A 23917-nucleotide genomic window follows, 5' to 3' on the forward strand; every position below is an offset into this window, starting at 1 on the left:
GCAGATCCGAATCGGACAAATCAAGGCCGAGGTTGATAATCGGCGCCGATTATGCCTCTCACCAAGGTTATGTGAGCGTAAGTGCAAGCAGTTTGAAGGAAAAGGTCTGGATCAGATGGGAGAAAAGTAATCATGCTACACGGACCCCAAACGCTTTCAGAGGAACAAGGACGCTCAAAGTTGGTGTGCGAAGATCTTCAATGCTGACAAAGGAAGGACATATCGCAAGATCGCATGAAGTTGTCAGACAGGACATGTACACGATGTAATACAATACTTTCTCAATAGCCCTTAACAGTCTTGACATGCTGAATCGCCTCCCATACCCACGGAGTAAGCGTCGAGCTGAAATTGTTGCTAAACTTGATATCGAGGTAATTGTACCCCTCATCCGGTACCCATTCGGCAGCGTATTTGATATTTGCCGATTCTTCGAGAGCTCGTATGGTGGGTTTGAGCGATTCTGGCATAGGTATTACCGCCCCGTTTTTGTACCATCTGCAATAACGATATCAGCTGTGTCGAGGAAGATTTCATTTAAGGGTTACAGTGCGACTTACGATGCCCAGTATACGATAGCCAGCATAATCCTGGTTTCTTGAGTCGGATTGGGCATACCGGCGTGCCTACGAGTAAGCCTGTCAGTCCACTGTACCATGAATTCGAAACGACGAATCAGGATATGAGGATCTGAATGGACTCGACTTACCATAGTCTCAGATCTCGCAGGACGATAGAACCTTTCTTCAGTCTAGGATAAATAGGTGATCTGACCTTTCTTCGCTCTTCCAAGAACGGTTCAGCAATCATAGGCTCGCCCAGATCCCTGTGTGTCTCTAGACTGGTATTCTGCGTGCCCAGCCACAATTCAGTCGATCCGTTCTCTGGCCCAACGTCAATCAAGCAGGTATTGAATGCGATAGCGAAGGGATGTTTGGGGTGTTCGAAACGCAAATCTGCGTGGACCATCTGTCGTTCGTCCGTTGCTAGTAATGTATTGGTTCGGCAGAAGTGGACTTCAGGCTTGGGACCGAGGATGTTGTTGACTATTCGAGCACCGTGTTTGTTTGCGAAGATCTCCGGAAAAAGCCATTCTGCGACAGGTCATATAGATCGTTAAAAATTATCTTTCAGAAGTGGGAAAGCACAGGGGATCAACGCACCCTTCTGAAGAGGTGGAACCTGCGATAAATTACCGCCAGCTGCTGCGCCCTTAGTAGCTGCATTCTGGTTCAGGTGACTACAAATCGCTTAGTACCACGACCGCTTGTTCTGAGATAGACCTCAACTCACTTGAAGTGCACGTTCCCGCCACCTCCCAAAAGCTTGTCCGTGTCCTGCAGCATCCTCTCATTGAGCTTGTCCACTAGGTCTACGGGGATAGCATTCTCTACGACGACCAACCCATCGGTGTGGAAAGCTTCGATAGCGTCATACAGCTTCTTATCGCTCATCACGCCGCTGTCTCGCTCTTCATCGGTGAGGACGATAGCCTGCGGTGCATCGAGTCGGACTGGCATAACGGAAGGCGGACTGTGATCCGGTCGTAATAATTAGAAAGAGAAGAACTGCTGTTAAGCGTTGATGATTCACAGGTCAGGAAGGAAGATTGGCGAAGACGATCACACAGTGATGGCACGATGAAATATGGATGTATCTGCACTCCTTTTCGACCAGTATGCAAGCAGCCTTCGGGAACAGGCCATAGCGATGTGAGAATCCATATCGGCAGCCATGAGCGATACCGAAAACCGACCCCGACATCCGATTATCAGTATATTGTCGATTCGGAACACCATTTCTGGACTACTCGATTGATTGAAAAGTTGAAAGACAGGCTAGGACTTGGGAAAGTGGGGAATGGGCGTTCAGATCAGCTGATGCCCCACCAAGACGGATGGAGAGATTAAGCTTGTCAGAGCGTGCCTAGCGCCACTGGAATTTGCATTAGCTTGGCGGTCTTTCGGTTTTGGTTCTCCGTAACTCGTCCGAAAAAGGTATCCACCTGATCTTGTCAGAAGACAACTAATTTGTTCCGACGTGATTCGGTCCGATTAGGTGTCTTCACACCTCCACCTTCCAGTCGAGATGACCGACCAAGCGTGGGGTAGAGAGATCTTCTTCCGTCGACATTTTCAGTCTCTGAGAGTTGGAAAGTACATCCAGAGTATACCTTACCATACATCACGAACACGCGAGTAGCTAGTCATCATGGCTGAACAACAAGTGTCATTTAGGATTGAGGATCTCTTTTCTGTTAAAGGGAAGGTGGTTGTGATCACGGGAGGAGGATCAGGGCTGGGCAAAGCGATCGCAGAGGGATTCGCACTAAACGGCGCCAAGGTGTATATAGTCGGAAGGAGGTTTGATACTTTAGAAACAGCTGCTAAGCAGATAGGCGGGGATATACATGTGTGAGCATGTGATCTTTGCTAGGAGTTTGTCAAGGCTGATGGGTTCGATTAGAATCCAAGGTGATGTGCAAAGCAAGAAAAGCTGTCAGGATATCGTTGCTGCGGTTCAGGCAAAGGAGTCACATGTGAGTACGGAGGAAAATCTTCAGCAGGGCTCCAGATAAACCCGGAAGCGACGTTGATGGGATAATTCAGATTGATACCCTCATCAATTGTGCGGGCGTGAATAGCCCTTGGAGAGTCGGTGCGAAGGATCATAATGATCGTGAGTGGCTTTTTCTGCATCCGACAGACAAATCGGAATACATGGTCTGACTCAGAAGTGCATAGCCGATCAAGTGGAGAACATGCTTATCAACGGCTTGGAAGAGTGAGTACCTAGTTCCGCAAGCTTTTTCCTGGGACAGCTCAGGCTAAAATGCAATCGCAGAGAAGATTTTGATCGAAGTAATCAAAGTGAGTGAATACATCAACGACAAGTCGATTCACTCAGCTAACAATTCCGTTTGCAGTCAATGTGAACGGTGTCTACTTCTTGACCGTCAACTTCGTTCCCCTCCTGCGAAAGTCGAAAGATCCGAACGTATGCGTCATCGCCTCTTTGGCCGGGCTAGCGAATATCAGGTCGATGGGATCACTGACTTACGGTGTCTCAAAAGCTGCCGGTGAGTTCGCCCTTTATTCGCCCTTAGTGCCGTCGAACAGAGCGGGACCTTACATGTGTCATGTTGAGCTCAGTCATCCATCTTGCAAAACTACTGGCGGGACGATTACACCCGTACGTCATCCTCATTGGCCTTATGGGTAGTAAGAAGGCACGCGCTGACCATCGTATACAGAATGAAGATCCGAGTGAACACGATATGTCCAGGTATTTTCCCTTCCGAAATGACAGGTTCAACAGCCGGTAAACATTCGTACAATATCAATCATCAAGCTGAGAAAGCCGCTATGCGATGTACGGCTGGCCGGCCTGGTCGTCCGGAAGAGATGGTCGCTCCTGTCTTGCTTCTCTCTTCTGCCGGTGGAGGATATATGAACCATGCCCTGTTGACTGTTGATGGTGGACGATTGATGGGTGCCAGTATAAATGATGGAATCAGGATGCCTGAAGATACTTACACGTAAGTCCCTTGGTGTATGTCGATGCTATATCGATCACAAAGCTCATGTCCGTCTCAAATAGGGATGAGATCAGGGGGTAATGTTTCATATAGTCTTAATGATCTCTGGTGTATGAATGATAGACATATATCTTTCATCAGACGTTCAGTCATGACGCGGGAGACCGAAATGCCATCCTCTGGAACGAGCAAACCCGCCTTTTGACTGTGCTCTCTTCAGTGTCTGCGAAAAACAATACACTTCTCCTCAGATCACTTTCAAACATCTACAGATCGATACAGAAATTACTTATGCATTCCATCCCCGTCATCAGAGGTAGAAAGAACACAAAGGTGTCTTCAGATTGAGCATCAGACTACCATGGGGAAAATCCGAGTTCGAATCCTTGATCACGTGTCCACCACATGATGTGACTCGGATGTAGCGATGCCCTTGTGTTGTAGTGCAATATGCAGTCGCAACTCATCTTCACGCTATCTGTGTATCCTTGCTATTGCTCATGGTAATTCATCTGCGCATGACCAGATCAACTGACTAATCGAGATGATCCACGCCGTCCTCATATTCAACACACACGGGAAACCGCGCTTATCGAAATTCTTCACACCCCTGCCTCCGCTAGTGCAACAATCGCTCATCTCGCAGATATTCAGCTTGATATCTGACCGTCCTGCCGGTGTGTGTAATTTCCTCGATGCGCCAGACTTGGTCTTTCCCACACCCGGTGTGAGTGAGAAGGGGAAAGAGATAGGGAGAGAAAAGGAAAGGAGGGAAGAGGATGATACGAGGGTGATTTATAGGCATTATGCGACTCTATATTTCGTGTGAGTCCACCTCTGAATCAGTTTACAGTATCCCGGATGAACCTCATATGGATTATGGACGGTGAAGCTGATGATAGAGAGGATTGCATCAGGTTTGTGGTTGATGGAGCAGAGTCGGAATTGGGTATATTGGATTTGATCCAAGTTTTTGTGGAGAGTCTGGATAGGTCGTTTGAGAATGTTTGCGAGCTGGATTTGATTTTTCACTTTGACGAGGTGAGTGCATATCACATGAGCTAAGATGAATGGGACGAAATCACCATGACTGAAAAAAAAAACCTTCGCATGATTATAACTGGATGAGGCTCACTCGTGAATCTCGTTCACAGGTGCATCACGTCTTATCCGAGATAATACAAGGTGGACTGGTGCTGGAGACCAATATCAACGAGATCTCAGCGTGTGGTGAGTCAATCCTTCTTCGTACGGTCCAATCTAGATCCGAGACTGAGAAGTGCTGCGATGCTAAGTAAGATGTTCAATGAAGTGCAAGCGGCCTCACGTAATCGAAAAGCATCAGCAGCATCGTCCAACCCGCTCATACCCTCTGCTCTGGCTGTCCCGGGCGGGCGAGGTGGAAGTAGGGGAGGAAGTGCGGACGGAGCCAGGAAGTGGTTAGCGGCTATAGGTGTGTGAGGGCCGGAGGCGTCCTCGGTTGGTTGAACGCTGGGAGAACAAGGACCGGGATAGGCAATCATGTAACACCCGACGAGGAAGGAAAATACCGTTGTACATTACACAATTACACAATACTGTTATTTACACCATATACCTATGTACAAACAACCAGATTATGCTACACGACACAACATAGAGACCGTGTCTAGATTGTATACACGCCATTTTATCGCAAATGGTAAGAACATTATGGGTATCATGCTTTCCAGTACCACGCTGGACCATTAGGAGAATGCTCCGCCCTTGACGCATCCGACCAGATCTAACGAAGGGGGCCGATTCCATTAGCAATCGAATCAATCAAATCGTCCGATGATAATGGTGACTTACCCCGAAGAACCCCCTCTTCGATCCTCGACCGCCGACCTGCACGCACTCAAGCCTCCACCTATCCTGCCCACGGTATCGTATCATCATCGTCCATCTGACTTGAGGCGGGTCGTCCGCGGTGAGCGATACCATACCCCTAATTGCATTCTGCGGTAATGTCGGCGCATGATGGTCTCCACCAGGATACGGCGTCGACGAGCCGTGAAAGTATAAGGGAGGGAGTAAATCCGATCTAGGTAAATCAGTCTCCACCGATGGAAGGGGATGTCGATCTTGTTCAAACTCATGGTTATCGCACCGTGTCGATCGCTTTCCGTCGGCATGTGGGTCTGTACAGATCTTCAGTTCCAGTTGCATGAGATCGCCCAGCGCTTCATGGTACGTCGATAAGTCGATAGAGTGCGGTCGACCGACAGGTATACCCAGTTGCTCGCGGTTCATCATGGCCCAGTCGGAGTAACTATCGCAATGCGCTAAGCTCAGCTAAAGATCGACATTAAAGTTGAAAATGATCAAACCGACTCACTCCATGAAAGCATAGCATCCGCACCACGATCCCTCCACACCCGCCCAATCCCATACATCGTCCTCTGCGAGATTGTCCGGCCGACGCAAATCGTTATATCCCCAACCTCGTGCAGGCTCGATCCCATACGACAGAGGCTGGACCACCGGCAGCCACCCGTCAGGCTCCGTATCGAGCAATTCCTGGGCATTACACACTATCATTCTCAATCAGTATCGGTTGTGCGCAGATGAGTAATATAGGTCGCGACTCACTCATAGTTGAGCTGATAGCGTCCACCAGCGTCCAATCGACTTTCCCATCCTCTGTGAAAGGCCCATAATCGTTCTTTTCCTGGTAATTCCCGACATCGTACACTGAATGTCTGACGTGACCTCTCCACTCTCTGTCGGCACTGGAGTCATCGTTGTATAGCGGCGGAGCGAGGCAGTGTAATCTTGATATTATCGGATCGACGGTATCTCGCTTATCACGTTTAATCGATCGGCCAGATCTGGTTAACGGAGTTGTGGGCTTCCTTGGCGAGGCTGGGAGAAAGTATTGGCTCTCATAAATGTGTTTGAACAACCTCGAGCTTAGCCATTTAGATAAGAGGGCAGAGTTGAGGGAATCGTCGGATTTACTGGGATCGAAGGAAGAGTTCGTAGGTGGAAGATCAGAATACATGGAAAAGAGTGTCGAAATGATCAGTTCAGAATGTTTGTCCTGAATAGTCGTAATGTAAGCTTTCACCTTGTATACGATACCGTGGAAAGGAATGATGTTAGGTGCGCACCAATTGGTCCACGCTACCCTCATAGTCATTCGAGAATACCCTCCCGACTAATTCGCGATCCTGTACCCTCTTCTTCCAATCTATCCTGATCCCAGAGCTTCCTGCTGGACTCGATCCTGCGAGACGGGGATCGTCGTAGTGCTCCAAGAACACATCCCGCCAGAGAGTCTGGTCGGTATCCTATATACCCAAGTTCCGCTAGGTCAGTGGACCCCTGCGACGCTAGAAGCTATAGCGAGACCAGCATTTCCACTTACCCCGTATATTATCGACCTCAACTCTCGACAGACCTTCGCAGCTTTAGCGATGTTCCCCACTTGATCTCCCCCTGAAGCCGAGAGTACTTTCTGTATTATCTGTCGTTGCAATTGCCAGAACAAGCCAGTCAACATATCACCTTGAGGATAGGGCAAAGCTAGTGTGGACATTGTGAGCGACGATCGACTCACCTCGGATGGTGCTCTGAGTAAGGGCGACTGCAATTGCGGAGTGACAGGATACATGATACTTGACGACGTGCTGGGCGTGGTCGTACAGCTCGTCGCTGGGCTTGCTATCCCTGATGAAGCGGCAAAAGGGTTTGTGGGGTGTGATTCGCTGCTTGCCTTCGAGGACGAAGCGACATTTGCAGGTGGTGGAGGTGTGTTGGAGGTGGAGATGGAGATGGAAGGCGAAGTTGACGATGCGGCGTTATGAGAAATGGGACATCCTGAGCGTAGTCCTACAGCTGCTTGCGACATATTGATTTGTGCTGCGTCTTTGTCTTTGTATTGATGACAGGCAGCTAGTCAGGAGGGAAGAAATATTGTGAGATGAGATGGAAAGTCATTAGTGATCGACAAGGACAACGACAACGAGGCTCGGGCATTACCGGCCATCGTCTACAGCATCACGTCACAACCGGAGCCATTTTCACACTAACTTCACCGTCGGCCGACTGCATTTCCACATTGGCGCCAATCCAGGTAGATGGTGTAAAGACATTAAGAGTGCAAGTGCATCTTGCTCCAGTTACTTGGATGTGACTATAGATGCATACTCATCCGACATCCTGCACTAGTACAGCACCATACCCTACTACATGATGACTCAAGCAACGATAGACTTAGAAGCAGCTGACTCTTCGACGGGCTCGGCTTTCCTCCATCGCCGTCTTACAGAAGTCTACGACCATCAGCCAGTTGTGATTTGCGATTCACTGGAAGAGCAAGATGTGGGATGCTTACTGATAAGGAGCAGTCAATGACTCGGGGGCGATCATAGGCTGTATAACATCAAAGTATGGTCAGCTCCGAACCAACCAAAAAAAGCAATTGACCATTGCGCTGGACATTCGAGGGCCAAGGCTGGCGACTTACCTTCTGAAGCAAAGAATCGGTCCTCAAAGCATTGATAGCGACATTAGCTTCGGCGTGTAGACCTTGGGCGGGAGGGGCAGAAGGAGCAGCGTCAGAATTAGAGGCAGGTGCTGAAGAAGCTTGTTGAGCAGTAGGAGCATCTTGAGATTGACCTTGGGTTTGTGATTGCGCTTGCGAGATTGGAGCAGAAGCGAACATAGGAGCATCATCCCCTGAGTTGTCGCTTGAGCTGACATTGTCGTTCACATTATTCAAGTCCGAGGAAGGAGAACCTTGCGATTGAGACTGAACTTGGGTTTGATAATTATCAGCTCCGAAGTTCTTCCCGTTTCCGCTGATATCGGGACTAGTCCAACCTCTCTTGCTGTTCATGTTCATGTTCGTGCCCATGGTAGCTTGTTGAGCGTCCATACCGTTCTGCGTTTGAGCAGAGGACGGATCGGCATAAGCAGCTGAAGCGTCAGGGCTAGAATCAGAAGCGGAACCGGAGCCATAGTCGAAATTGACAGCAGCTGAATTGACGATAGCCGGAGTAGAAGGTGTGAAGATCAACGTGACGTTAGAAGCACCTCCGTTCGATTGAGGCAAAGCACTCGAATCAGTCGAAGTTTGAGGGCCGGAAGTGACTAAAGGCGGAGGAGAGTTGACCGAAGGACTAGCTGAAGGTGGGGGAGCGGAAGTGGCTCTTCTGACCATGGACGCGGCTGATGAGGCGGTAGGTAAGGAATCGCCAGCGTAAGTCTCAGCTTGGAGAGTTGTTGAAGAGGGAGATGGAGAGGCAGGATCAGCGATGGCAGCCGTATCGACATCGGCTGTCTGGTCAGCTGAGGCCGCAGACATAGTAGTATCATCGCCATCGGTCGGGGCGGAAGAAGCCGAAGCAGTATCATCCACTGAGTCGGGCACAGCTTGAAGAAGCTGTTGAGCATCTGTAGACGGTTGCCAATCTGGGTGAATGACCCCCGTGTCGGGATTGTAAAGGAAGGTCTGACTTTCGTGCGACGAAGTAGTGTCGTCCGTACAAGGTGTGACGGTCAATGGAGCGGGATTCTCGGGAGATGGATCGAAGGTGGCGCAGTATGGCTCAACGCTCGCTGAGGCAGCCACGAAGATGGGCACTTTCAGATTGACGGGGATAGGCGCGGAAGTAGTGGTGGTGTTGCTACTCGATGCGGTGATCGAAGCGGAGGAAGTAGTCTGGTTAAGAGGGACCAGGTATACTTGGGTACGGATGTTACTTGACGCGTTCAAGACGAAGGTCGAGTTGGCATCTGTACCGTTAGAAGTTGACAATACCAAAGAGGCGATTCGAGTGGCGGTGGTCGAGTTGAAGACCGGGCTCTGATGCAAATATTGTACATTAGCGAATGTAAGTGAAATATGAGAGAGGATCAATGTGTATAAAGATAGGCCGGACTGGACTCACGGTGACATCAATGTACCCAGGTGCACCACTCATGCCGACATCGGCAGCTTGCCGCTTATGGTTATTGACGATCGTCACGTCATCGCCATCGTGTCGTGAATCACATCGACCATGTCTACACTCATCATATCGATCATGTCGGTCTCGGTCATCACTGTGGTGTCGTTTATGGTTGTTGACGACGGTAACATCATTCCCTTCGGGATGATGGCCGTTGTGTCCATGGTGAGAGGACTCGTTATTGACAATGGTCACATCTTCGTGGCCATGATGATCATGTCTCTTCTCGACATCCACGTCTTCGCCTCCTTCTCGTTTGTAGTATCCGGGATATCTACTCCATCCACTACCTCTACCGTAGCCGTACCGCCCATCGCCTCTGTATGGAATCGCATCAGCAGGGATAATATTGATATTGTTGCCACCATGGTAATAGTGATAATCATTATCGACCATCTTGATCCTGTTGAAACTACCTCCATCGGAGAAATAGATCGGTCTACCGTATCTCAAACCATTATCCCACGAGTGCTTGTAGTAGAAATCGGCATCTCTGTATCGTCTTGAATCGCCCACAACGATGATCCGATCGGATCGATGGTGTCGCTTGTGATTGTTCACGACAGTGGTGTCTCCGTGACCATGATGTCTGTGTCCGTCGTTGTTGACCACAGTCGTATCTCCGTGTCGGCCATTGTTTACTACCGTAGTATCGTGGTGTCTCCCGTTGTTGACAACGGTGGTATCGTGATGACGTCCGTTGTTGACGATGGTAGTATCCCCACCGTGGTGATGTCTGTTGTGATCGTTATCGACAATCAGGGTATCGCCATGTCGACCTCCTGCATTGATAAGAGTGGTATCTCCATGTCTACCGTTATTGATCAAAGTTGTATCACCATGTCGACCTCCGTTGATGATCGTGGCACCGCCGTGTCTGCCTCCGCCGATGATGGTGGTATCTCCATAGTGATCGTGTCTGTCCTCGTGCGATCGTGTCAGGAAGGCGCGACCCAAGCTGGCCAATTTAGAAGAGAGGCCCAGTTTGGGCGAGGAAGGGGGCGATCGCTTGTGATTGTTAACCACGGTCGTGTCCCCACCTCGGTGGTGGCCGTTATTAACTATAGTAGTGTCCCCTCTATGTCGGTCATTGTTTACAATAGTGGTATCTCCGTGTCGGTGACCATCGATGATGGTAGTATCCCCGTGTCGATGACCATCAATGATTGTGGTATCGCCGTGATGGTGATGCCCATCGATGACAGTGACCTGGGAAGTATCACCAACCATCAGCTTTGATGACTTATGGCGATGATGCAGTGGTATCCGCGAGTGCAAGGGTGATTGATTATCACTTACATCACCGTGCCTATGCCTGTCTCCATCAACTACCACCACCCCATCATGGTCATGACTTCTCGCATGTACATGATTATGCACATGAACATCTCCATCGACACGATCATACCCATGTCTTCCCCATCCCCAGCCCCTACCTCTGCCGGTATCGATGATCTCCACATTACCATGTCTCCCATCTCCATGTCTGTACCCATCGCCTATGACTTCGACCACAGAATGTCTGTTCCCGTGCCCGTGATGTCTCGCGTGGACTCGGAGATTACCATGACCATGTCGGTGATGTCCTTGTCCGTGTCCGTGTCCGTGATGACCTGAATTCCGGTAATACTCATGCCCATGGCCCGTGAGATGCAGGTGATCGTCGTTGGCGTGCTTGGGCGATCTAATAGCGATATCCAGGAGATTACCATTGATCAAGTGATCCGGATGATCAGGGGAGTTCTCTATAGCCCCATGACCGATATTCAGGTCGATCAACTGCCACAAGTCAATACGGTATGTTCAGTTGTTCGTTTTATGTGTGTGAGAGAGAGAGAGCGGTGTGGGTGACTCACATTACCGTCAGATCTCCATGGACCCCTCTTAGAAGCCTTTCCTTTCCATACTCTACCACTACCACTACCACTACCACCGCTTAGACCCTCGGCAGTCTTCACCATCTCTTTCACCGATCTTCGCAGCCCACCATCCCCTTCTTGCGTTTCTGGATCCTTTCGCTCTCTTCGAGCTTTGAGTAAAGGCTATAGAGTCACATCGCCATTCCAGTTATCAGTATCAGTATCAGTATCTCTCAACTCGGCTCTACCCTCCATCAGAAAGTGAAGGAGTACAGGAATACAGGAGTACAGGGGATAGAATCGAAATTGTGAAGACCCATGACCCACTTGAGCTTTATCCAAATTGACATTTACGTCAACTACAGCTTCCCCCGTCTGTTTACTGGCATTCTTGTTCGAATCCGCACCCTTGATCATACCTGTATTCGAGGTACCAGCACCGCCACCGCCAAAGGCATTCGATTTGGTCGGACTAGCCGAATTCCCGTTCCCATTAAGGAAGACATCCAAATCCAGATTATTGTTCGAATTGGAACTGGACGTTGAGGTGGGTAAGGCCAACGAAGTCGATGCTGAGATAGCGGCGGCAGCGACCAATACTGACGATTTGATCTGGACCATTTTGACGGGGGGTTTTTTCGTATTTGTTTTTTTGGGAGTTGAGAGGAGAGGAGGAAGATTGGGTGACTGGATGACTGGACTGGACAACCTGGTTTTTGTTTTACTGTACTTCTGTACTGGGATTCTGTGCTCTCGAGTAATTGGCAGAAGGCAAGCTCTGCTCGCTTTACTTTATTTTGCTCTACTTTATTATACTATGCTTGGAAGTACTTTAAAGTACTGGACGATTCGGCCTGCCGAATACGAATGACGAAGAGAAAAAGGAAATTATACTACACCAATTAAGGAGTCGAGTTCGATTATGAAAACTTTGTCTTGAGTTGCTTGAAGTGTTATGCGACTTTGGGTTGATCGTTCGTTCGATTGTTTTTTCCTTATATATTCTTCGTGATTAGCTTGTAGTGTCTTAGGCAGGATTTTAACCTATAGTAAAGTACGTAGAGTGAGTCTTTGGGTACGAGAGAGGCAGAGGCAGAGAGCGTTGTTTAGGAGGTGTACAGTAAAATGGATTGGATCACCAGGAGTCCAGTCTTTTGGGGGGTTGTAGATTGTTAGAGAAGGAGGTTAGGTGAGGTGAGGAAAGAAGAATCGGAAGAAGCGGGACAGAAGGAGGACTTATATGTCGTTTGAGTATGAACGTCAGTGTGCATTGTATGCGTGTTAATTAGTACTTGATGGCAGCCTGGCTGTATTTCGGGATGACCGATCACCGTGGGTGAGTCGCGATGAATGGCTTGATTGGATTAGAATGCGACTACGCATGAAATTATTATCTGGCCTGAATAATACAACAGCCAGGTGTCCAGCGGCCAGAGCTGTCGTTCATTAGACACCTTCAATCTTTGATCCGTTCGTGAGGGACAGTCCGGATTGAAATCGATGAGTAAACGGCGATGTCAGTATGTATTTGATACGATGGTTTGTCGTTACTTACAATGACACAACACTCACGCGAGGTCGGACCTAGCCTGAAATAACGATCAATCGAAAGAATGCTGACTTACCTCCTATACCCAGAAGGCACTGTGCCCCTGTGTCCCCCTCACTACTCACATACCGGCCTGTCCTGTTTACCCTGTCCCACCCTTTCCTCGCCCCCTCGCCCCCTCGCCCCCTCGCCCCCGTCCTGTTCTACTCTCTTCCACGCCCACGTCCACGCATGTTGTTCCGCTCGGTCCACTATCTCATTCCGCCAGGCATCCCCAATAATCCGCATCTCTCCGCCCTTACTTGCCTTTTTCCACCTTCTAGAGTGCCACGACTCACCATATTTCATCCCGGATCTCGCCGACATCCATCCCGCCTCCAGAGTCCGTCCCAATTTCTCTCGCTCTTCTCTTGCAGTTTGCCTCGACTCTGACGACCCTCTTTCTCATCCTTCATCCTTCAAGCTCCTGCGACTCTAGTGTCCTGCAGTCTTCCAAGACCCGTCTTCCTTGCCTCAATCGTGACCATATTATCAGTGTATCCGCTCAGCCTCAGCCCGTTCCACAGCAAATAACGTATGCCTTCGCACACTATGCATCCACTTCTAAGCAAGACATCGTATCTACAGTCTGCGTCTCAGCCTCATTCCTCATAGCAAGGGAGCGCTTTAGCATCCACAGCAATCTTCCCATTTTGTGTATCCCAAATTCAGCCCATGCCTGTTTCTTAGGGGTCAGATTTGAAGTACGCGAGTGAACCTTATTGCGACTTGTGTGTATTGTCATCGCATTTAAGCAGCGCTGACCTTCAAACCCGCTACGTCAGGCATATCTTCAGTCTTCTCGATGAGTTTCGTCACTTTTCCTATGGCTACAGTTTTACCTGAGATGATTGCGGTATGATAATCAGCATAATTCAATCCCGGATTCTAATTTGTAAGGACATGAAATGTGAAGAGTTGGTCTGTGACTCACCTTCGTCACGCAGCGAGAACCGTCCTAGGATCTTGGAATCTTTGTACGTCTCTATACATATAGGCGCCGAAGTCTCTATCAGGACATTAACGAGCATTCCTTGTTTGGCGAATTGAGGAGGTCTCTTGGACTTCCTCTTGCTCTTCTTTTCGTAGTAGTGGAGGAGGGCCTATAGACGGAACAGGTAAGTGTAAGCTCTTTGACTGATAAAAGGCATAAATGAACATCGAGAAAGGCGGCGGCGACTCACGGTCAAAGTGACTTCTTCAGCCAAAGTATGAGCGCTATAAGCAAAAATAAACCGTCAGCTTCCAACAGTGATTGAGAGGAGACTGCTAACTCACTGAAGAACAGCTGTATACCCTCCACAAATAATGTTCTTGGCTTCAATCACACTGATGTCCGCCTTGAAGGCTGTGACCGTCTTGACCGGTTTAGCGGTCGAGCAAATCACGAAACCGGGCGTGATATCTTTATCTGAGATACCTGATATACGGCATCGGACGTTATCGCCCGCGAAAGCAATATCGAGCTCTTCCATTGTCTCGGTGTAGATCGTGGAGATTTCGACAGGTGTCTATGAAGCGGGGAAGTAATTAGAGAGAAAAGTCAGCCAAACGCAAGCTACATATTGTAACATCGGATCAAATGAATGTGGGCGTGGATGTGAATTTGAATGAGAATGTGGACAAAAGACCAAGACGTACCTTGTTAGGCATCAATATCACACTGTCTCCTTTCTTCATTCGACCAGCTTCTATCTTCCCCATGACCATCGTACCTGTGTCGTACAAAACATCAGCCAAAGAAGTCTTGCACTCCGTTGTATGACCCAGAACAGCAACTTGGCAACTCGGCAACTCACCAAGCTCAGCATACTTCTCTTGAACGGGGAATACTAGTGGAGCATCGATATCTCGGTCGAAAACTTCCATATTGTCGAGGAATTCAAGAAGGGATGGACCACTGCGAGAAGAGAATTATCGTCAATCAGTGCCCGTATCCCGTGCGTCATGTAGCGAAAGCGCCACTCACTCGTACCACGAAGCGACCTTCTTGTCAACTCTATCCTTCATGTTCTGACCGATTTGCGCGGACACAGGTATGAAGGTGACGTCTGTCTTGGGGTTGAATCCGACGGATTTCAAGAAAGGCGTGATTTTACTGCAGACTTCGTCGTATCTACGAATGGAAGATGCTTAGCTTCACCCGATGTTGCATGTACTCGTTTACCTTTACAGTGTGCGGGGATTTGACTCAGACTGATGGAATGGAATGTAAGACGCACCTTCCCTTATCCCATTGCACGGTAGTGTCGTCCATCTTGTTAACAACCACGACCAGCTTGTTGATTCCGTTGTTCTTGATCAACATAGCATGTTCTCTGGTCTGTCCATCCCTCTCGAATCCAGTCTCGAATTCACCTTTTCGTCCGGAGAGCACCTGCACGATACATCTGCAGTATTAGTATTTATCGATAGACCCGAAATCGGCACAACTCACCAGAATAGCTACATCCGCTTGAGCTGCACCGGTGATCATACTCGGCACATAAGTCTTATGTCCTGGCGCATCCAAGATAGTGTATCTTCTCTTTTCACTCTCGAAATAACTTCGTCCGACTTCGATGGTCTTTCCTTTCGCTCTTTCTTCCTTGTTCGAGTCCAATGCCCAGGAGAGATACCAAGTCTCCCTTCCTGCAGCTTTAGCCTCTTGTTCGTATTTCTCCATCGTCCTCTTATCCACCGCTCCCGTCAGGAAGAGCAACTGACCTCCCATAGTGGATTTACCGGCATCGACGTGACCGGTGAAGATGATGTTCAAATGTGATTTCACGTTGGTGTCCTTCGCATCGTCGCCATAGAGATCTTTCAGGACTTCAGCACCTGCAGCAGCCTGTTCTTTCGCGATCGCGTCTGCGTCGTTCTTGGCTGAAACTTTGGTGTAGTTTGTCCCGGACGGAGTGGAGGTTCCGGAAGCCACTGGCGCAGGGGTGTGAGATTGGGATGGAGCTGAAGCTGCAGCTGGGGCATCGGTACTAGAGGCGATTACTTTGACTTGAGCGTCGGTTGCTGGAGCTTCAACAGGAGCAGGGGTCTCCTCTGGTTGAGGAGTCGATGACTTCGAGGGAACAGCTGAAGTTGAAGCTGTGTCGGCTTTCTTCTCTTCTGGTTTCTTGGATCCGCCAATACTCAAAGAAGGAGCTGCTTTCGCACCGCCGCCGCCACCGATGGACAATGATGGAGCTGCCTTAGGAGCACCTCCTCCTCCGATGGAAAGTGAAGGAGCGGCTTTTGGTGCACCGCCGCCGCCTATAGATAATGATGGAGCTGCTTTTGGTGCACCGCCGCCGCCGATAGATAGTGAAGGTGCGGCCTTGGGAGCGCCACCGCCGATGGAGAGGGATACTGGTTTACCGGCTGAGACGTCTGGCTTGGGCGATGAAGAAGTGGGAGGTAGGTTTGGAGGTTGGAAACCTTGGACATTTCTTACGGCGGGAGGTTGTTGTTGCTGCTGTCTAGCTCCAGGTGGGACATAAGCTTGAGATTGCGGTTGTTGGGGGTATCCGCCATATCCACCTTGTTGTCCGTATTGAGGATATCCATTATATCCTTGACCTTGTTGCGGGTATCCTCCGTAACCTCCTTGTTGGTATTGACCGTACTGACCGTACCCTTGCTGTTGTTGGCCTGGGTACCCGCCTTGTTGTTGGTTTTGCTGCTGACGAGGAACAAAGGGTGCTCCTTGACCGGGTCGGAATTCGAAAGCGCCCGGGTTGAATCCGTTAGGAGGAGGTTGGCCGGCCATGGTGAGTGTCTTTTTGTCGCTGAATGTGTAGTGTAGTATCGTTCAAGCGACTTTTGGTTGTCTAGTCTACGATGTGTGTAAGCTGAGAGTAGACTTGATATGGGATGGATGGAAAAAGGGAGAAGAATCACGCACAAGGACGTCAGAGACGCACCGACAATATAATCCGCCACCGTATGGGTTAATATTTTATAAAATGGTACAAGTCAAATCCACGTCATGCCAGATTACTTATGATTACCTTTGTTTTCGTTATCACTCACCACAGTCCACTAGGATCCCTCCACTCGACAGGTCGATATAAAGTTGAAAGAACAAATGTCAACGCTTCTCTGCATTCAACTTTGACTCGTACATTATAGACAAGACATACATGCTCACCCTGCTACGAGCAAGTACAAGAGCATCCTCTCTCAAACCACCAACACGACTATACAGTACCGTTCGAAACATGTCTACCGTTTCCGACTTTGTCAAAGCCGCCGAGAGAGCTGATCCAACTTTGGCCGGATCAAGCGACAAGGACAAAGCTGAAATTGCTAAGCTATCCAATGAGACTGAGGGATACGTCAAAGATCTTTCTGTGAGTCATCTCAAGTCCCCGACTGCTATGGATCAATCGGCTGATAGCTGATCTGTCTCTTCTAGGCGCTCAACGAGAAACTTACCCCCCTTACATACCTTTACTCGAATGCACCTTCTTCGGCGGATATCTCTTTATACGCGCACCTTCACCCATCTTTAGTGAGTTGAAAATGGGGTATCGTTCGTACTGCGAGAAGGAAGACTTCTTGATCTTGCCTTGCCTGGACCAATCACTCTGGAACATCTGTTCTGTAGAGATGCAAAATAGCAACTGACGAATGTCCTAAATTATTTTCTTTTCAGATAAATGCCCCACCAACCCAACATCCCGAGAAACCTTCTTTACTCCGATACTTCCTTCAAATCCAATCACTCGACTCCGTCAAATCCGCTCAAAAAGAACTACCCAACTCCTTCCCTTCTTTGGATATCGATCTATCCTCTCTTCCTGTTCCCGAGCGTAAAGCGCCTCCACCAAAAGTCAAGAAAGATAAGAAAGCAGCGCCAGCTCCCGCTGCTGGGGTAGCTGAGACAGTGACGAACGCCGTCAATGCTGCTGCCTCGAGCGCCAGTGCAGCCGTCAGTGCCGCTACCGAGACAGCTGTGAATGCCGCTTCGGCAGTCAAAGATGCCGTTGTCGGTGGATCACCTTCTGCACCGGTTGAAGGCGGTAAAGGTAATGGTAACGGTCAGAAGAAGGAAAAGAAAGAGAAGAAAGAGAAAGCGCCTAAAGCTCCTGCGGTGAAAGAGGAGCCTACGGGTCCGTTACCGTCGATGATTGATATGCGAGTTGGAAGAGTCCTTGATGGTGAGTCTGCGGAACTTTTACACGCCTCCGCTCAAGCCCCGTACATTGTCTACTTCTGAGATTGATGGCTCACGTTCACGTTGGTCTGCTTCTGCTTTTTGTGATACCTAGTCAAGCGACATCCCGATGCGGACAGTCTGTATGTCGAATCCATCGATGTGGGAGAAGAAGAACCCCGAACGGTATGTTCGGGGTTGGTAAAATACATGAGCGAGGATCAGATCAGGGGAGCTACTATCGTTGTCATCGTGAGTCGACTTTCCCTCTGAAATTCAAATCAATCAGGTCCAGCCCAGTTCAGTCCGGTCTGGTACGATCGGACCATAAGATCGAATGATGGCGACGTAGGGAAAAAAAAAACAATGGCTGATGATACTGATGGATCCCCTGCGCAGTGTAATCTGAAACCAGTCACCATGCGAGGTGTCAAGTCGTTCGCGATGCTCTTATGTGCCTCGTCGAAAGACGGTAAAGACGCGCCGGGCGGTATCGAGTTCGTCCTTCCTCCTGAGGGTTCTCAGCCCGGTGAAAGAATCTACTTCGAGGGCGAGAAATACGAGAGTGAGTCGGCTTTTCAGGTTTCCCATTTCAAGCCCCACCTCTTTCATCAATATCAATCATTATCCTCGATCAGTCTTGTCTATTAGCCTGCAAGCCTGCATGGCTGCATGGTGATCGTTCGATAGGACAGGGTGAATATGTAATGTGATACGTATTGGCTAACTTGGTTTCTGATTGAGCAGATGCCAAACCTGAAGCCCAGCTCAACCCTAAGAAAAAGATCTTCGAGACCATCCAACCTGGTTTCACCACCCTAGAAACTAGAGAAGCAGCATGGATCGACCCTGAGACGAAGACGGTGCATAAGATCCGAACAAAGGATGGGGTCTTGAAAGCTGGTACTTTGGTCGGTGCGAGTTTGTCATAGATGGATATGGAAGAAGAACCGAACGACCGAACGTCAGAGCGTATCAATCGGTAGAACTACCATGTCTCTGCGTGAATGAACCCGAGGTATGCGGTTTTAGATATAACTTACGTGATGATAATGCATATGAGAGATATACCGATGTAATATGGTCAGGTACTTGTTTGTGGTACGAGTAATGATGATAGTCCGTTTGAGCGTTTATGGGTTTATGGATTTGTGGGTTTATGGGTAATTTGATTAATCGAAATCTACTGACGATATACTGGACTGACACATTGAAGTATGCCAACGACATTGACTAAGTATATATAGAGAGAGCTTTCAAAGCTTATCCAAATTCGCTTCGTCTATGTCTTAATCCTCCTGGTCATCCGCGAGTGATCTCTCTTCCGCTTGAAGCGACATCAAGAAATGTCCCTTTTCACTTTTCTGACTCTTTACTCCGTCAACCCCTCTGCATCCTCTTTCTTCGTCAAAACACCACTCTTCACAAACGTCTTTCCCTTGACCCACTCTAGCCCTTCTCCAGCATACGACACACCCGGCGTGACCTCAATCTCAACACCTGCACCATCTGCACCTTCTTGCACTTCCGCTCCAGCCTTGATCAACCATCTGAGTTGTTGAGCCAATAAATCCCTCCTGGAAGTTTCCGGGCAATCCGCCTTTGATCCCGGCGCATTCTTCAACGGACTAAATTCCTCTTCCCTCGGAACCTCTAGGACCGCTAAAGACTTCGTGAATGGGAAAACATCAAAGATGAAAAGTTCCAATTTCATCCCATTCGGTTCTGTCGGCTTAATCATCTCCCCCGTTTGTAGATCTACCGTCGGAATCTTCTTTCTCGCAATATGAAACGCCATCTTTCTCTCCATAGCTTCGACACCCTCGAGGAACGTCCGCGTATAATAATGATTCGCAATATTCGCTGCCCTAAATGCCAATTCCCCAGTATGCGTTCGTAATTCCGCTTTTTCTTTTGAAAGTTCGCTATATTCGACAACGGCGAACGCGTCCCCCTTGGCAGCTAGGACGCCGACGGATTCGGTAGGGATGGTTTTTTTCACTACCTTTGCGCCTGCCTGAGAGTTCCGAGAGAGACAACAACCGATAAAGACGGGGTCGGCGACTTTGACGAGGCAGTTGTCGACGCAGTAGGCGTGGATGTACTCGATCCCGTGCTCTTTGAGGTCGGACAGCACGGTGGAGCTGGAGGTGGGAGATAGTGGTCGACGAAGTGCGGCGTAGAGACCACCGTTTCCGTCTGGAGCGACTGAGAGGGTGGAGGGAGTCGATAAGAGCAGTTTACCGTCTTCGCTTAAGGCGGGTAGGACGCCTAATTGTTTATGAGCAAGAGCAAGTTTAACGAAGCGAAGTGAGGTTGTCAGCGTTGAAATGGTATATAGTAAAGACTATCATTTGCGTGATATACGGGATAGAAAGCACATATCGTGTTTCGGAAAGCATCGCACTCACCTTGCTCAAAGAAGATCACATCGTCCTTGTTCAACCCGAAAAAGCTCTTCTCCTTGAAGTACTTCTCGGTCTCCCCTCGAGTCGGGCCAGAAGTCATAACGTACCACCTGATCCTAACTTCTCCCTCTTTCTTCCCTGCCTTGTCCGCTGCAAGCCTCGCAAGCTTCCCGATCCGTCCCGCCTGGTACTCGAACAAGCTTTTCCCCGAGGGCAACTTGATATCGTACATTCCCTTTGGCAACGCGCTACCCAATCTAGTTCCCTGTCCACCAGCCAGGAGTAAAACAGCCACTTGGTTTTGCGCAATAGCGTTAAGACCTAGTTCTCTCCATTTCGCCTCTTCCTCCGGGTTATTGATTATCGTCGCACAAGCTTCCTCGGGGAGAGGTAGAACTTCCGCAGGCGGCGTAGGAGAGGGTGTCCTTGATCTGCCCAATAGGTTCTTGGTGCCAGGTGCCAAGGAGTCGTCGAGGTTGATATTTCCCTCGGGCTCGTTGGGCGGGGTCTGAGCTCCGTCAGCTAGAATAGCGTTCATATAGATCCGATTGACTCGATGGATGTCGATCTCGTCTAGCTGTTTTAGGAGGATATCTTGTTCCGAGGAGGATAGTGTATCGAAAAAGGTGAATACGTGTGATTGACCTGCATCTTCGTATGTCGCTTTAACCCTTTCGAGCAGGGGCAAAGAGGATTGCTTGGTCGGGGAAGAGTTACCGTTGGTCCCGTTGATTTGAATTGCGGGGGAGGTCATGTTGGTGAATGTGTAGATGGGTAAGTAAGGCGGGTTGATTGCTCAATGTATACTATATATGCGTTGTCGATGTAAATAAAGCTGTGTTCGTTTATCGTTTCTGTGACGTATGGATGTATTTGTTTGGTGCGAAATCAAGATCTAGAATGCTCTGATGGTATGATGGTATGATGTACCAATATGATCGTCGTCTTGTCCGTCGAATTTAGCGTCGTTTCTTATAGCTTTCACACCTTCGGAAGAGGAGGTGTGCTTGTGATGATACACAGGTCGTGATGGGTCGAGAAGGGCGACGGGCGTATTACCGATGATGTCGGGGAGTTGAGGGTAAGAGGTTCTTCTGATCTCAAGAATGATCTTTGGTAGTGATCGAAGTCGGACGAAGGAATTCACAGAGTGATGTGAAAGGAGCAAGATGCGTTTTGTGAATTGACTGAGTGAGGCTGAATTGAACAAAGTACCAAGAGATGTTATGTCACTTTATGTTCCAGGGAAACGTGTATACAGAACAAGCAAAACCGGAACTCGGAACTCGGACTGATCCGATTAAGGCGGTGTTATAAGTAGAATAAGAAGGCCTGAGCGTCAATACTCTTGGCTGACTGGCTTCTCCGTCGTCGCATCAAATCGAGTTGGGGATAGCAAGCGAGCTATGGCTGGTATGCACTCGTAGTGACTATTTAGATTACGGTGTGTGAAGAAGAAACAAAGCTCGAGGACGGGAAAGGGATGACCGGTTATCTCGTCTCAAGTTGAATGACGCACTACTCGTTCTGCATCTTTCAATCTCTTGGCTTGTGCGACTTTGCCAACTGAATCAACTGAAATTATTGGATTCAATTCAGTTTCAGCAACTCAACCCATCTTAGTGACCAGATCATCTGTATGAACAGGCAAGGTTAGGCAGGCAAGGCGTCTATCACTCCGACCTTCTGACCATGCCGACTTCCTCGCTCCCACTTTCCCTTTCGTCCCCACTTTGGGCTCTCTTAGCACTTCCACTCTTACTTCGTATCCTCAAGTCCAAAGCATCACCTTCTCGAGAAAGGATCATTCCGCCTTCGGAAGAAAGGGTTGTCCTTCTCGGAGCAAGTTCGGGAGTAGGTAAAGATCTAGCGTTAGCTTATGCGAGCCGAGGTGCGAAGGTGTGAGTCAAGATACTTCTAAATCCACAACGCAGAAAAACCTTGAACCGGGAATTAGAAAGCACAGCTGATATGATATCGTTCCTATCATATCGAACGCAGCTGCATCGTAGCTAGACGAGCGGACGCTTTGGAAAAAGTCAAAATACAATGCCTTGATCTTGGAGTAGCCGAAGGAGATATCTTGGTCGTACCGGCAGATATCACCACTACGGTTGATCTGATAAAGGTCCGAGAAACAGTTGAGAGTGGTGAATGAATTTCTCCGGTCCTTACTCTTCCTATCATCTAGAATGGCTTGCTTCGAACTGATCAGTCGGCTGATGATACGTACGTCCGGTAGCGTGGGGAGGCCTCGATACTCTTCACATCTTAGCTGGATTACCGTCGACCTCCATCCTGATGGAATTGGCCGGAGTGAAGTTGAATCAACAAGATCTCAACTCCAAGAATCAAAACCCCTCGAAAGCGCCTCTCGCTTTCTCGAGTACTGGTCCGGACCAAAAGGATTTAGATAAAGTAGCCAGTGAAGCTCGAGCGTTGAGCGAGGTGAATTATATTGGGACGGTATTGGCTTTGACTTGTTTTGTGAGTCATACTCGTTGTTCTTGGATCACAGACCCCTTCATGATCCACACTAGCATGTCAGAATCTCTAAACTAACGAGATACGATTGTCTGACCAGCTACCCCTCCTCGCGTCGACATCGAAATCACCAGCATTACACCATCTCTCCTCGGTAGCTGCTACTGTACCTGCGCCCCATCGGGTCATTTATGCAGCTACGAAAGCGGCGGGTCTCATGGCTGTCGAAAGCTGTAGAGTGGAATGTGAAGGTTCGGGCGTACGCTTTTTCTGTGAGTCAGGATATGTGCTTTAGGTATCAGTAATATACCGTAGATGTTTCGCTTGCTGATATATGCTAATTGCTATCTGCTCCGACTTGATAGCTTTCTGTCCCGGCACGATCGATAACGAATTCCGCCTGAAGACTTCCACTTCTCAAACGGGAGGAAGGGACGAAACGAAATTACCTATCAAACATAAATGGGGGAAGTTGTTACTGTCCCCTCAGAAAGGTGTGTACTCTCCTTTCATCGTGTCTCATAGCGTCGTGGAGAAGGAAAGGAACGGAGTCAGAATGAGTTGCGTGTCTGACTCAAACTTGACTGACTTAGTCGTCGACATCATACTCTACAACCTCTCACTCTCGCCTAAACCCCAACCTCTCATACCTTACCCTCCGTTCTCATGGATGAAATCCCTAAATATCCCTCCGAAACATCTCGTTCACGCACCATGGCAATACCGTCTGGCGATGATGGTGCGAGATACGCCGATAGGCTGGGCGTATATCGAGCCTGGAGCAAGGAGGAAATACGGCTTGATCGGGAAGCCTTGATTGGTTCTCCTGATAAATTCGATGCCAGTAAGGCGGGTAGAGCCATCATCACTTGATGCGCATGGATCAATATCCGATTATCCAATGTGATATAGTAGTAAATGCATCATGCAT

The 23917-nt window shown here is 48.9% G+C and overlaps 9 protein-coding genes across 9 annotated transcripts; 4 read left to right on the forward strand and 5 right to left on the reverse strand.

Moving 5' to 3' along the window:
• Positions 1 to 281: 281 nt before the first annotated feature.
• On the reverse strand, positions 282 to 1520 carry I303_106387 (uncharacterized protein; the record flags this gene model as incomplete). Its single annotated transcript, XM_018411615.1, has 5 exons — positions 282 to 498; positions 561 to 626; positions 710 to 1094; positions 1164 to 1240; positions 1294 to 1520. 5 exons carry the CDS (start codon positions 1518 to 1520, stop codon positions 282 to 284), a joined length of 972 nt encoding a protein of 323 aa, XP_018259427.1.
• A 691-nt stretch (positions 1521 to 2211) lies between these two features.
• On the forward strand, positions 2212 to 3619 carry I303_106388 (uncharacterized protein; the record flags this gene model as incomplete). Its single annotated transcript, XM_018411614.1, has 9 exons — positions 2212 to 2414; positions 2467 to 2539; positions 2610 to 2679; positions 2745 to 2784; positions 2845 to 2870; positions 2927 to 3079; positions 3153 to 3192; positions 3254 to 3538; positions 3601 to 3619. 9 exons carry the CDS (start codon positions 2212 to 2214, stop codon positions 3617 to 3619), a joined length of 909 nt encoding a protein of 302 aa, XP_018259426.1.
• Positions 3620 to 4082: 463 nt separating this feature from the next.
• Positions 4083 to 4999, forward strand: I303_106389 (uncharacterized protein; the record flags this gene model as incomplete). The annotated part of the gene is made up of 4 exons (XM_018411613.1): positions 4083 to 4363; positions 4456 to 4579; positions 4693 to 4768; positions 4851 to 4999. 4 exons carry the CDS (start codon positions 4083 to 4085, stop codon positions 4997 to 4999), a joined length of 630 nt encoding a protein of 209 aa, XP_018259425.1.
• Positions 5000 to 5237: 238 nt separating this feature from the next.
• I303_106390 (uncharacterized protein) lies at positions 5238 to 7412 on the reverse strand (the record flags this gene model as incomplete). Its single annotated transcript, XM_018411612.1, has 7 exons — positions 5238 to 5303; positions 5372 to 5831; positions 5898 to 6093; positions 6152 to 6602; positions 6673 to 6852; positions 6930 to 7028; positions 7122 to 7412. The coding sequence occupies 7 exons, from the start codon at positions 7410 to 7412 to the stop codon at positions 5238 to 5240; spliced, it is 1743 nt and encodes a 580-aa protein (XP_018259424.1).
• A 349-nt stretch (positions 7413 to 7761) lies between these two features.
• On the reverse strand, positions 7762 to 11996 carry I303_106391 (uncharacterized protein; the record flags this gene model as incomplete). Its single annotated transcript, XM_018411611.1, has 7 exons — positions 7762 to 7825; positions 7899 to 7936; positions 8031 to 9371; positions 9457 to 10725; positions 10816 to 11295; positions 11373 to 11558; positions 11703 to 11996. The coding sequence occupies 7 exons, from the start codon at positions 11994 to 11996 to the stop codon at positions 7762 to 7764; spliced, it is 3672 nt and encodes a 1223-aa protein (XP_018259423.1).
• Positions 11997 to 13713: 1717 nt separating this feature from the next.
• Positions 13714 to 16705, reverse strand: I303_106392 (translation elongation factor Tu; the record flags this gene model as incomplete). The annotated part of the gene is made up of 9 exons (XM_018411609.1): positions 13714 to 13805; positions 13898 to 14066; positions 14148 to 14181; positions 14242 to 14474; positions 14605 to 14678; positions 14763 to 14863; positions 14933 to 15079; positions 15186 to 15340; positions 15401 to 16705. The coding sequence occupies 9 exons, from the start codon at positions 16703 to 16705 to the stop codon at positions 13714 to 13716; spliced, it is 2310 nt and encodes a 769-aa protein (XP_018259421.1).
• A 451-nt stretch (positions 16706 to 17156) lies between these two features.
• I303_106393 (methionine-tRNA ligase, beta subunit) lies at positions 17157 to 19026 on the forward strand (the record flags this gene model as incomplete). Its single annotated transcript, XM_018411608.1, has 6 exons — positions 17157 to 17288; positions 17354 to 17449; positions 17594 to 18098; positions 18210 to 18346; positions 18494 to 18659; positions 18842 to 19026. The coding sequence occupies 6 exons, from the start codon at positions 17157 to 17159 to the stop codon at positions 19024 to 19026; spliced, it is 1221 nt and encodes a 406-aa protein (XP_018259420.1).
• Positions 19027 to 19466: 440 nt separating this feature from the next.
• Positions 19467 to 21256, reverse strand: I303_106394 (uncharacterized protein; the record flags this gene model as incomplete). The annotated part of the gene is made up of 2 exons (XM_018411607.1): positions 19467 to 20365; positions 20506 to 21256. 2 exons carry the CDS (start codon positions 21254 to 21256, stop codon positions 19467 to 19469), a joined length of 1650 nt encoding a protein of 549 aa, XP_018259419.1.
• A 938-nt stretch (positions 21257 to 22194) lies between these two features.
• I303_106395 (uncharacterized protein) lies at positions 22195 to 23803 on the forward strand (the record flags this gene model as incomplete). Its single annotated transcript, XM_018411606.1, has 6 exons — positions 22195 to 22403; positions 22504 to 22652; positions 22745 to 22989; positions 23087 to 23258; positions 23352 to 23480; positions 23580 to 23803. 6 exons carry the CDS (start codon positions 22195 to 22197, stop codon positions 23801 to 23803), a joined length of 1128 nt encoding a protein of 375 aa, XP_018259418.1.
• Between the last annotated feature and the right edge of the window lie 114 nt (positions 23804 to 23917).

The sequence above is a fragment of the Kwoniella dejecticola genome, chromosome 8 (assembly GCF_000512565.2).
Source record: "Kwoniella dejecticola CBS 10117 chromosome 8, complete sequence".
NCBI lineage: Eukaryota > Fungi > Basidiomycota > Tremellomycetes > Tremellales > Cryptococcaceae > Kwoniella > Kwoniella dejecticola.